This window comes from Orbicella franksi, chromosome 13 (genome assembly GCF_964199315.1).
Source record: "Orbicella franksi chromosome 13, jaOrbFran1.1, whole genome shotgun sequence".
Taxonomy (NCBI): Eukaryota; Metazoa; Cnidaria; class Anthozoa; order Scleractinia; family Merulinidae; genus Orbicella; species Orbicella franksi.
Window position 1 is genome coordinate 1,797,853 of NC_138157.1, and position 12,048 is coordinate 1,809,900.

General features: G+C 38.7%; 3 protein-coding genes across 3 annotated transcripts in view; 1 reads left to right on the plus strand and 2 right to left on the minus strand.

Moving 5' to 3' along the window:
• Nucleotides 1-5,843, plus strand: LOC145466713 (potassium voltage-gated channel subfamily A member 1-like). Its single transcript, XM_081450421.1, has 2 exons — nucleotides 1-2,240; nucleotides 3,812-5,843. Exons 1-2 carry the CDS (start codon nucleotides 1,032-1,034, stop codon nucleotides 4,022-4,024), a joined length of 1,422 nt encoding a protein of 473 aa, XP_081306547.1. The 5' UTR covers nucleotides 1-1,031; the 3' UTR covers nucleotides 4,025-5,843.
• A 74-nt stretch (nucleotides 5,844-5,917) lies between these two features.
• Nucleotides 5,918-8,759, minus strand: LOC145466717 (rhodopsin, GQ-coupled-like). The gene has a single exon (XM_081450424.1). It carries the CDS (start codon nucleotides 7,931-7,933, stop codon nucleotides 6,887-6,889), a length of 1,047 nt encoding a protein of 348 aa, XP_081306550.1. The 5' UTR covers nucleotides 7,934-8,759; the 3' UTR covers nucleotides 5,918-6,886.
• Nucleotides 8,760-8,832: 73 nt separating this feature from the next.
• The window catches only part of LOC145466715 (protein arginine N-methyltransferase 5-like), a 14,200-nt gene continuing 10,984 nt past the window's right edge, over nucleotides 8,833-12,048 (minus strand). Inside the window, exons 20-22 of the mRNA XM_081450423.1 lie at nucleotides 11,977-12,048; nucleotides 11,582-11,646; nucleotides 8,833-11,492 (exon numbers count right to left, since the gene is read on the minus strand). The exon at nucleotides 11,977-12,048 is cut by the window's right edge and continues 45 nt beyond it. Coding sequence (XP_081306549.1) covers nucleotides 11,340-11,492; nucleotides 11,582-11,646; nucleotides 11,977-12,048 — 290 coding nt within the window. The 3' untranslated portion in view covers nucleotides 8,833-11,339. The remainder of the gene's footprint in view (nucleotides 11,493-11,581; nucleotides 11,647-11,976) is intronic.

Here is a 12,048-nt window from a genome sequence, read left to right on the forward strand (position 1 = left end):
ACTTGAAAATGAGATCAATCAATATAATCAAAGGAAATGGTAAAAATATTGCCTCTGGCTCTGTTTTTGTATCTGAAGAGTCAACAACCGCGTTTCAGAATTAATAAAGAGAACCAGCGAAACAAAACAGACGTGACAGTATCTGTTGACTCAACTCTCAAAAAACGGAAAATCGAACGACTGGATCTGAATCCCACAAACATAACTTAGACAGTCGCGATTGTATTATTTTGTGTTTTTTCCATGTTTCAGCAAAAGATCATTGTCGTGGACATACTATTGTGGCAAGCTACATCGCAACTTAAATCGTTGCCATAAAAAGCTTTCTTTAAGGTTTTCGCTAAAGAGATAAATAATCCCTCAGCATAAAATATTCATTTTCAAACAAAGCCCATGCCGTCAAAAAGATCGATCGCCCAAAAGTTCATTTTCGTAACAGGAAACTTAAAATATCCGGAATCGACGACATTTTGATAACGTAAACAAAATCGACGGAAAACATGCTATTTCAGTAGGCCGATCACTTTTTTCCCACCTCGGCCTTGAAAGAGATGAACAGTTTCATCCCGCTGCAAGTGAAAAGGAGTCGACGAATCCGCGCCAAGGACAGGTGAATCAACAAGCTGTGTTAAAAAGGAAGGCAATCATCGGATCACGTGACTAGGCCCATGATATTGGCATAAACTCCCGCGAATTTCCATTATATTGTAATGTTGGTAGCGCCTCAAAGGGCAAATGGGCGCCTATTTCTTAGGCAAATAATATTCTTTTTACGGTGGGCTACCCAGTCGCTGAGAATTCAATTGATTTGGGGGATTTGTGTAATTACCTCGTTGGACGTAAAGCGAGCATTTATGGAAAACCATCTTTCGCGCCATCTGTGCGGTTTTCTTAGCAAAACAGAAATTAGCGTTCAAGAAGTCATCTTTGATTCTGAGCTCTTCCTCGCCGGGAAAAACTGCACGGAAAAAACGAAAACTATTTAACGATTGAAAACTTTGTTTTGCCCGTGAAGTAAAAAAAGTAAAACGATGGAAGCTGTTCTTATTTCGGGTGCCCAAGGATTAAACGCAGAGGGGCTTGAAGGAGGAGAAGGCGGCCGCAGATATCGACATCATTCAATCGACGGCCGCTCTTGCACGTCTTCGACATCACGGGGAAGATACTCGCCTGAAGGAAGATCTCCTCGAGGCCGTTTTAACAGCGATCTCGGTACAGGCGCTTTCGAACAAGCCGCGAAATATTTACGTCCGGATAAAATATCCGTATATCCGCTTCTTGCAAGATCGACGAAAAGAGGTGGAGTACGGGTCAAAATCAACGTCAGTGGAATGATTTTTGAAACCTTGGAATCGACATTGTCGCGCTTCCCCAATTCCCTGTTGGGCTCGCCTAAAAAGCGCGAAAAATACTATGATTCGAAGAAAAGGGAATTTTTCTTCGACAGAAATCGCGTGGCGTTCGATGCCATCTTATATTTTTATCAATCACGCGGAAAGCTGCTCAGGCCTGTAGAGATTGACCGCAAGACCTTCTTCGACGAAATTCAATTTTTTCAGTTGGGAGAGGATGTTATTGAACGTTTTAAGACGATGGAAATGAACGTGGTTGATCAAGATTCAGGCCCGCTACCAGAGAACCCCATCCAAAGAAAAATATGGCAAGTTATGGAGTTGCCTCATTCGTCCTTACCAGCGCAAATAGTGGCCATTTGGTCCGTGTTGGTAATTTTATTGTCCATAGTAATATTTTGCATTGAGACTCTGCCGCGCTTCCGTGAAAGTCGCAATGACAAGATTTCTGCACTTTACGGCTTAGAAATTTTCTGTGTAGCCTGGTTCACTTTTGAATATGTTGCTCGTTTGCTGGCGGCTCCACAGAAGTTAAAGTTCGTTCGATCGTTTCTAAACATTATTGACTTGATCGCTATATTGCCATATTACATTATTCTGGGATTGTCAGCTGGCGGGAGCAGTGAAACTAGCAATACTTCTTATGTCGCTTTCTTTCGCATATTACGGCTGGTTCGCGTGTTTCGAATCTTCAAACTGTCCAGGCATTACCGAGGGTTAAAGATTCTCGGCATGACATTGAAGGCAAGTCTCCGTGAATTACTTCTATTGTCTTTTTTCCTACTCATGGGAGTTATAATCTTTTCAAGCGGAGTTTACTACGCAGAGAGTGCTAATTTTGGCAGCATCCCTGAAGCATTTTGGTGGTCTGTGGTTACTATGACAACGGTAAGTTTTTAGGAGTTCTAAATATTTTCCTCTTCTTGTATTCATTGATTATATTTCTCTGATAATTGTGCGAAAAAAGCGCCTTTGTATGTACGGCCTAATGAAATAGAAAAATCCACGACTGGCGTCCAGTCACAACAACGTGTAGATTGAAAATTGATTGCTTTCGAGTTATACTCCAACTTTTATTACGTCAGGGGAGCAACTAGCATGTTTGAAAAGGACGACACTTGTCGATACCACAATATGCGGTTGAAGGTCATTCACTTCAATTTATGAAAAGAAAAACGAATTTGCATATTGTCCGTCGGTGTACACTTTGAATATAACAAGCTAATAAACACAGAGAAGAATAATACAACATACATTTTGCAAATTCTAGTCATGGAAACATGAAACGCCTCTATTAAAAGTGAAAACAAAAATACGCATTTGATAACTAAAGTTCAAAAAGCAAGGTAGCATTCATCATTCACGCGCAATGCAAGCCATTTTACTGATTGCGTATTTTCCATCTCTCATTAAGCACGTCTAATTTCCCAATTCATAACATTTAGCATTTCATTTTCGAAGGTGACGAGAACACTTATTATTTTTCCTGCTGGTTCCGAAAGCGAATACCAATCCATTGATTAATTTTATTCTACGCGAACGAAGGCAAAATCACAAATCGCTGCGAAAACATATAGCTTTCAATAAACAAGAGCGAATGCTGTAGTAAAATGGCTTGTGTTTTGAATCATAAGTCCCGCTTCGTATCGATTTCTGCTCATATTTCTCCATTTTAACTTCTCACGCCGAGATTATCCGGCGCCAAGTAGAACAAGCTTGAAAATCAACATTTAGTATATGAACATAAGTGAATGCGAATATATTTTTTAATCAGTCAGTCTAATAGTTCAAAGGTAAATCATGGCTGGCGTTCACGAACTATTTAAATTCAGGCGTCTTTCGTGGAGTTTTCAAGTCAAAACGAAAAATTCAACTTCTCTTGTGAAAAATCTTGTCCTCGGCTCTTGAATAATAGTCTCCGGCCAATTTCTGTTTCTGTCGTAAGAGGAAATTTTATTTCCACAAAAAAAATATATACTAACAAGATGATTAAATTAAAATAAAGTACTCAACATTGCTTATGAAAAATTATATTGAAAGCTATGCCCAAAATTACGTTTCACAAAACAAAACGTTGCCCTTATGAATCAGCTGCTCATATGAGCTACATTACTAGTAAGGGAAATTTGAGAAAAAACATGAGTCCTATCTGAAAAATATCAGTCATATCTAGGTTGCGCAGGAAATACATCGGCCGTAGATAAAGAGGCAAAGCAATGTCTAATTTAACGTAATCCTTTTGAAAGATAATTGTCTTTATTCAGAAAAATTGATAATTTGCAAATTTTTCCGTTTTTACAACGCAAGCAACTACTGTCTTTCATTTTCGGATGTGAAAGAACTATTCTTATCCTATAAATTTTACCACAACGAGTAGAAAGTAGATTCCGGAATGTTCCATTTTTTGTCAAAATTAAATGACCAGAAAATTGAAACATTTGTTATTACGCGCTTATTAGGTTGGATACGGAGACAAGGCGCCCACTACGCCATGGGGAAAGGTGATTGGTTCATTGTGCGCAGTCGCAGGAGTGCTCACCCTGGCCCTGCCTGTTCCAGTGATTGTGTCAAACTTTAGTTATTTCTACAATCTGGATAAGGAGAAGAGAAGTTCAGACGACTTTGACCAAATTCCTGTTACATCTCAAGAACGAGTCTCAGAAACCGCTTAGGATACGTTTCCCGCCAGATGTTCCCGCCAAATAGTGGCGTGATTCTTCGTAACAGTCTACATAGGACTCGACCCACAGCTTTACAGGCGACGCGGCAAATAATGTTTTATTAAGCACTCTTTGGAACTTTCTCCTTTATTTAATCTGATTTATTGTAAAAAAAGATCGTCAGGTTTTTACAGACTCAACTGCATACGTTTCACCACGATTTTGTGCTTTTTAAAAGATTTGAACGAATTTTAATGTAGTTTTAAACCTAGCTAGACTGAATACGACAAGAAGCCTGACATTATGATACCATCGAAAAACACATCGCAATTTTATTCGTACTCAATGTTATACATGTCATATCTGAAACGAGCTTTTTCACTTCACTCGTCAAAGAAAATGTAAGCCCTAAATTTTATCGCAAGGGATATCTTGAGTCTTTATCAATAGCAACATTTTCATTGATCTCGAACCACTTGCTATCAAGACAACACAACATTTATCAACAAGACGCACGTACGCGTGCTTATCATACGTAAAGATATATCCGTAGCGCAGAAAAACATGTGTTTTCTAAATCTCTGAAACGATTTCACCATTTTTAACCAGAGAATTTCTACGTCAAATCGTTTATCAATGAGGTTTTGCGCCGTTTTACGTTACGATATTTTTACACAACCCAAGCTGAAATGAAGGAGAATTTTAATGATAAACTGTTCTGCAGTGGAAAAATATTCCGGCGATAGTCCCTTTTCCGGTCAATCAAATTATCCATGTTTTTAATTAAAAATAAAGTTTATATATGTCCCGCGATTCTTAGCCGAAAAATGTGGATTCTTAGCTCCAACGATCAACTTTTTGAGTTGGATGAACTGAAGTTTGACTCAGTTTAAGATTCAGGATTGATTTACTGCCATAGACAGAGAAGATAGAATCAGAGAGACTGGCTTTGCGGTGTATTTCTGACAATTATCATAATCTCGCTTTGTTTCTTTGTTTTGGCAAATTCCCCTCAAGACTACGTCTTATTTTATCCTTAAAACAATATTCTCATATGGATTGGGTTAATTTTCCAGCGCACGATCTTCCGACTGAATAATTGAAGACACTTTGCCAAAACTCAACAAATGCCAATTATCTTCAATGCTTTATTACTTTAACAATAAAATTAATTTTCCAACACAAGTCGACTTCCTTTATGTATGTTGGCCTGATAAATTAAGGAAATGTCTCAGTCCATGAAGGTTAGCTAGAGTAAAAGACAATTTAAACTTTATGGGATGCAACATTTTGTACAAAATCGAACTGCTTGGTGCGAGATAATACAACATAATCCCCCGCGCTTCAAAACTGATGCTTGATGAATTATTGATTTACTTTTGGTTAGAAACTGAAACAAGCTGTACAAGGAAGGTTTAAAACTAAAGGAAAGAGACAAGAAACAGCTGTGGCTAATTTTTATAGCAATGTTCCACGTTCGTAAACGAGTACATTTTGCTTTAATTAAAGTTTTAATAAATTGTGATGCATGCGGGGTGTGGTAACGCCTCAAACAAGAATTTAATTTGTAGGAGTTTACTTTTAACAATGGGAAAGCTTTTCAATAATTTAAATCCCTTAGTTTGGAACCCAGAGTTTTCACGTTTCTCGGTCAGCGATTACTGAGGTGATTGAAAAGAATGGGAACAAGATTGAATTTAGCGACAAGTTCAGTATAAAGACGAGCTATTTCATGTAATGGACAAGCGTGTTTTGAAATTTGCGGCTGCGACCTATTTACTTAGATTTATTTTCTACTAGTGTAGGAATTCTTGAATTCCAGTCAAGTAAGACATTTTTATTTTTAAAACGAACAACGTCGAATACATTGTTATCTATAACATGGACAAAATTGACACAAATTAATGCGATAAAACAGAATTTTATTACTATTTAACATAGGCCCCTAGATCTAAAAATCAATTCACCTCACCAGTGGATATACATTTCTTGTAATGTTACATATGAGAATTTGGTGTTACGATCAGTGTCACATTGTCGATGAATTATTTGATTGACATGGTAAGCAGAATTAACCTGTCCTAATAATAGCCTAATTACCTCTTTGTAGGTTATTCATACTTCGATGTACTTTCTAATTTGCGAACGACTTTATATCACTGAAGGAAGAAGCTTAAGTACTATTTATAACACCGACTAAAAACTTAAAATTTCAGAGCACCTTCTTACCTCTGAAAAACGTTTTGTAAGAACAAGTAAAGGACGTCATCAAAAGCTGTGTGTTTGTACTGAATAGATTTTTGTAAATGGCAATATCACAAATAGGGTTAATATTTCTGCGCAATTTCTCTTGGATAATTTTCTGTGCAATAGTCTACAACAACGGGAGTTGATCTAGATAAAACTCTCTTGCTTACTACAGGCGATAAATAACTCCCGCCTTTACGACCATTTTTCTTACTCATTTTTCGTTCGAGATAGCTGTAGTTCTTCTTCTCTATCACAAATTAGCGAGTGCGACTGGCGAAAAAAATCGCCACCACAGAAAATTCAGAAATCATAAAAATCAGGATTCATCATTCCTCGGTTCATATCACGTTAATCTTCTATATCCCCCTATGTCTTCACAAGTGAACATGTTCAGTGCAGTCCTCATCCGTGCCTCCAACAACAAACGAGTCACACGCAGAAAAGAAGAGGGAGAAGCGCGCCTGAAATTTAGAGTGAAGTAATTTCCTGTCGGCAGAAGACAGCTCAAGTCTGGCACTTGACTTGTTTGACGTTTCTTCCTGTCTCTTGTTCTGCCTCAGTCACTTCTCCCCCACAGAATTATGATGAGTAAAATATCTTTTAACCCACAGAGAAAGAGCCTTGTCAAACAGTCGTTTGAAGTGCCAAAATCTGTCGAGAGCCCGCCGTGGGAAAATCATGGTCGAGCGACTGACCTGAGTTCGGTTTCGCGGGGGGATTCAAATTCGAACGAGTCCCTTCTTCGCGTAAACTTTGACACAACACAAACAAACGCTTGAGTCCTTTCCTGAAAACTTTATCTCGTATGGCGTAGATGTAAAAGTTAAGGCAACTGTTTGAAACAGCCAGGTAAAGTCCAACACGAACTAGGCGAGGCGGGAGGTCGCTTAACGAAGCAAAAAGTTTCCACAACGAAACCGCGGTATAAACGGACCAACAAAGAAAAAACACCCCGATAATCACGAGAACGGTTCTTGAAGCTTTATTTCTCTCTGTGGATTGTTCGTTGGTTACACCTCCTGGGATTTGAATGTTCCTTAGCTGTTTCCTAGCGGTTTTGTAGATCATTGCGTATGCAAGAATCATTACCAGAACGGGAACTAGGAAACAAATAACTGCTAAACAAAGTGCGTATGATTTATCAACGAGTCCCTCCCCGTTCCAATTCGGCTTGCATGTGGCCGTGCTGGCTTCGTAAGTGTACTCTCCCCAACCAAATAAAGGCGCGATCGCCCAGAAAACAGAATGAACCCACACAAACGCAATACTGAAAACAGTTCTACGACGAGTGACGATGTCTCTGTAGCGTAAAGGTCTCGTGATGAAATAATATCTGTCCACTGAAATCGCGCAAAGATTCATCAGGGAGGCATTCAATGATATGCTCACAGTCACGGCATGTACATGGCACATTAAATTCCCAAACACCCAGGACTGTTTTACCACACTGACAATCAGCAACGGGCAGTAAATTAAACCCACAAGCAGGTCCGCAACACTGAGGCTACAGAGGAAGAAATAATTGGGCTCGTGTAGTTTCGACGTGCGCCAAACGATAATCAACACCAGAAGATTGCCAACGATTATTCCAATGTTGATGAGACATAAAAAAATCGCGCTGACGACGACTTCGGTAACAGGTACAACTGAGTCTTGAGAGTCGCTGAACATCGTAACGAGATGCAGCCGGTGTCGCTCTGTGACTTGAATCAACTGATGTGTTGTACGTGAGTCGTGAATTTAAAACCCCACGTTCAATACACAAGTGCTCTCTGAGCCGTAACGCCGGCTGCCGGATGAGAGAACGTGTTTTTGTATGTCGGCTTTCGAGCGTTGATCACGAACTTTAACCAGCGGCAAATGTTAAATAAATAAAAAAATTACAAAAACATCCATCTCTTTGTATTTTCGCGTATCCCTTTCGCTCAAAGAAAAGTGAACCACACAATAACGCGTTGAAATGGCTAAAGCATTCAGAACGTATAAAACAATTGAATTGCTCAAATAATCCCAGTGTGCTATGAATCAGACTATTGGCACCTTCTTGTCTTTGTTTCTATGGAGGATAACTTTTCACTGTTTACAACTTGCCGTTAATGAGGTTCAACTTATCAAAAAAATCTGAAAAAACTCGATCGCAGATTTGATTTTGATCTACTCCGAGTATCTTCCGTAAGCTCGTTAAAAATAAATCTTATCGGGAATACTTACGTAAAATAAACAGAAAAGATCTTGACTCAAGTTTGAAAAACATATTAAAGGCTTCCGAATGGCAAATGAATATTCACAAGTGGAAAACTTTAACGCAAAATTGTTTTTTTCATATCTTTTAAAACATGCTAACGACGCAAAAACAAAGACCGGTTGATTTTCAGCCATTCACACATTCAAAGCAATCCTCTATTATATTTTCTCCAACAATTAAAAATAAAAACTCCATCAAACAAAATTTTGCCCGGAATGCACCTGCCAAAGTGATACCAAAAGTATATTTACAGTCCCGTTTCTTTGCAAGATAAAACAATAAAATTTGAGAGCAGCAAACGCATAAACGAGCCACAACAAAGCACAAAGTTGTCAAAATATTTTAATAATTCATTTTGTAATAAAACAACAACAAAACTGAGTTTCGCAGTGTCCGACTGTTTGTTTTATTTTTACGTTCACTGAAATAAGTCACGTACCCCACAGTGGGAACCAGGGGAATACTACCTTTTATCTATAGTCCATCATCTATTTTCCGTGCAAAATATACGAGACGTCTTTCATTTCAAGCGCAACGTTTCAAATACGGTAATAACCCTGTTTATTACTATTTTTTTGCTTAATTTCTACCAATTAAGTCCAAGTTTTCATCATGGCGTATACTGTCGGATCTATCCAGACTGAGTGTTAAATATTCCAGCTTCAAAACTCTACCTTGAGACTCAAGCCCGGTGACTCAGGTCTTTTGATAAATATTAAAGCTAATGAGCACAGAGAATTTTGCCTTTCAAAGCCGCTGAAAGTATTAAAAATTTGCACTTAAAGCCAAATTTGAGCGCCAGTTCTGTATATCTTTTCCTTGTAGGGGAATCGAACTATTTAATTTATCTGTTTAGTGAACGTGATGCGTGATTCAGTTGCTGAAAGCTTAAAAACACCCCGATTACAGTCACACAGAAAAAGAGAACGAGCCCGTTCCACGGCGGACGTTATGAGCCTAATATTCACCAAGCCATTGTCATGTCAGGCTTGAGAGTGGACTTTAGCAACACATTATGGCGTCGAATTCATAGTATGGAGTTGGACAATAGCTCGGTGGCAATTCTGTAATAAATTCTGTTTAAAAAGAAAGACAAATTTCCAAAGTTTGACAACACCCGACCAAGAAAACGCTTCGTTAATCCTCTCGTTCTGTCATTCGTGATCTCGTTTCGTGACATCAATTGTTGTTATGGGCAGAAATCACTGCATCTAATGTAATTCGAATTTAATGATCTCCTAAAACAAACTACAATTTCAATATTTTCCTTTCGTGAACGTCATTTAATCCATTAAAGCGTCGTGATTCAATATCATTTGCGTTATTCAAGACTTCAAACGTGACTTTAATAATTTTGCTTTTCGAGTGCTGCTGGCATCAAAACGTGACTGATGGATTACACACCAAGTGGCAGTTGACGTGAGACACCGAAGTGTGTTTACGTTTTTCTCAGCAGCTGCTCGGTAATTTCACGATATTCAGGCCCCGTCTACGGAGGTTTCACTCTGAAAATGCATCGTTTTCCGTGCACACTACGCCGGAGAAATTTGAAAACGCAACAATCACCGGTCATTTTGGATTTTTGGTGGAGGAAACCTCGGGCAGGGAATCACATGATCATCGAGATGGCCTCGTTTAGCTCCGTTTTCAAAGTGTTTTCCGTCCACATAAAAACGAAAAGCCCGCGTTTTCAAAGTCCTCCAGTTTAAAGAGCGTTTTCAAAAACCTCCGTTTTCGTAACGGATTAGAGTGGACGGTAGGCCTAACCGTCAGTAGAAATAAAGATGCGTTTTCAAATTTCCCCGGCGTAGTGTGGACGGGTTCCCTTACTAGTACACTGGATGAGTTTTGGCGACCAGCCTCCATGTTCATAGTTCTATCACACAATTTCATCGTATAAATAAAGAATAAGTCATAAATTCTTATTTTTTTCTCTTTACAAACAGATGTCACAAGAATTACGGCTTTTTTCTGAAGGAAGAAAAAATACTTCAAGCAAAAGAAAGATTAATCTCATTGTCTAGATCGAGCTCAGCAATTGATATAAAAAACTAACGAGGTTAAAGCAACATTGATTGAAGATTGGAGCACATGATAACATCCTTCATCGATCTCGCGAAATTACTCCAATATAAACTGAACTGAATTCAATTCAGTGAAGGAATCGAGAATGAATAACTCAGCTAGAGATCGCCATTTTGTCGCTTTAGAGCAATAACACTTCCAATCTCATTTTGAAAAAAAAAAAACTTTTCTTATTAATTGATAAGTCGTCAAGATAGAAATATAGTTTGACTTCTGATGGGTTTTCTTGTGAAACAAGCAATGACGAGAAAGGTTTATCAGCCACTACATACGTTGGAAAATAGTAGCCTCCTGAGACAATTTCAACGTCACGCAAAGCAGGACTGAGGAAAGATTTTGTGACAAGTCTGTCGGAGTGGCAAGTCTGACTTAAGTACACCTTCAAAAAATCATTCTACGTTGTGTCGGTTTTTGCTTTTGTATTCTGACTTAAGGCCAAAACAGAAGCCATTTCATAACAGCAATACGCTTGTCGTATCAGCTCCAACGCCAGAAATGCCAGTTACTTGCTTCCTAAACGTTCTTCGTTTTTATCGAGATATAGCAATAATACAAACTGCATCAACATGTAATGCACGCTGTCAACATTTAGTAAACTTCCCATTACAACAAGACACTGCTCCAGACCCCTCTTCATAGAAATCAAAGAAATACTCATCAAGTGAGACAATTCATCGCATTGAAAGTCTTTTTACTACACTGAAAGTTGAACACAAACAGGAAAACGCTACACAGTTCTCTTCTTGATCAAAGGCCAATGACGTAAGATCTTCCTCCAGGATTATGGAGAGGGATTGGGGCGGGTCGTGACATACACCACTCGTACCAAACCTTTTTCGGCGTACACTTTCTCCAGAAGTGACAAGCTACTGTGGAGCCCGCAGTGATGTATTGTGGTTCCTGTAAAATAGTCAAAAACAATGGTGTTAGTGACAGTAGACAATGTTTTGTTGCTATTGCCTTCTTCAATGATAGCCAAGCTCACGCACCTTTATGGGAAAGAAAAATGGAAACCAACTGAACATCCCTTCTGAATGAGTATCTGGTTTGATACCTAGGAAAACAGAAACACGCGAGAGTGTGAAAGAAGAAACTATTTGAGCAATATAGTTGATAAAGTAGCAAAATAATAACCATTCCTGTGACAAAGTAATGAACCAATAATAGCCAATAATAAGAACTCAGAGCAAAAACAGGCGGCCAGTGGAAAACGCGGGAAAATCGCATAAGTCGAATTGCTCCTGATTGGCTAAGAAATCAGCGCTGTTGATCTGAATGGCTGAGCCACGAGTTGAAAGAAGTACGTTCTGAGTTTAGCAGAAATAAAACGACAATCTGCTTCTCCTTCGAATCAAATATGAGAGATTCACATAATGCAACTTACTTAGCATGATATCCTTGTAGAGTATCGCCTCAAAATATCCAGCAAAGCCGTGCAAAGTACAACTTGTTTTGA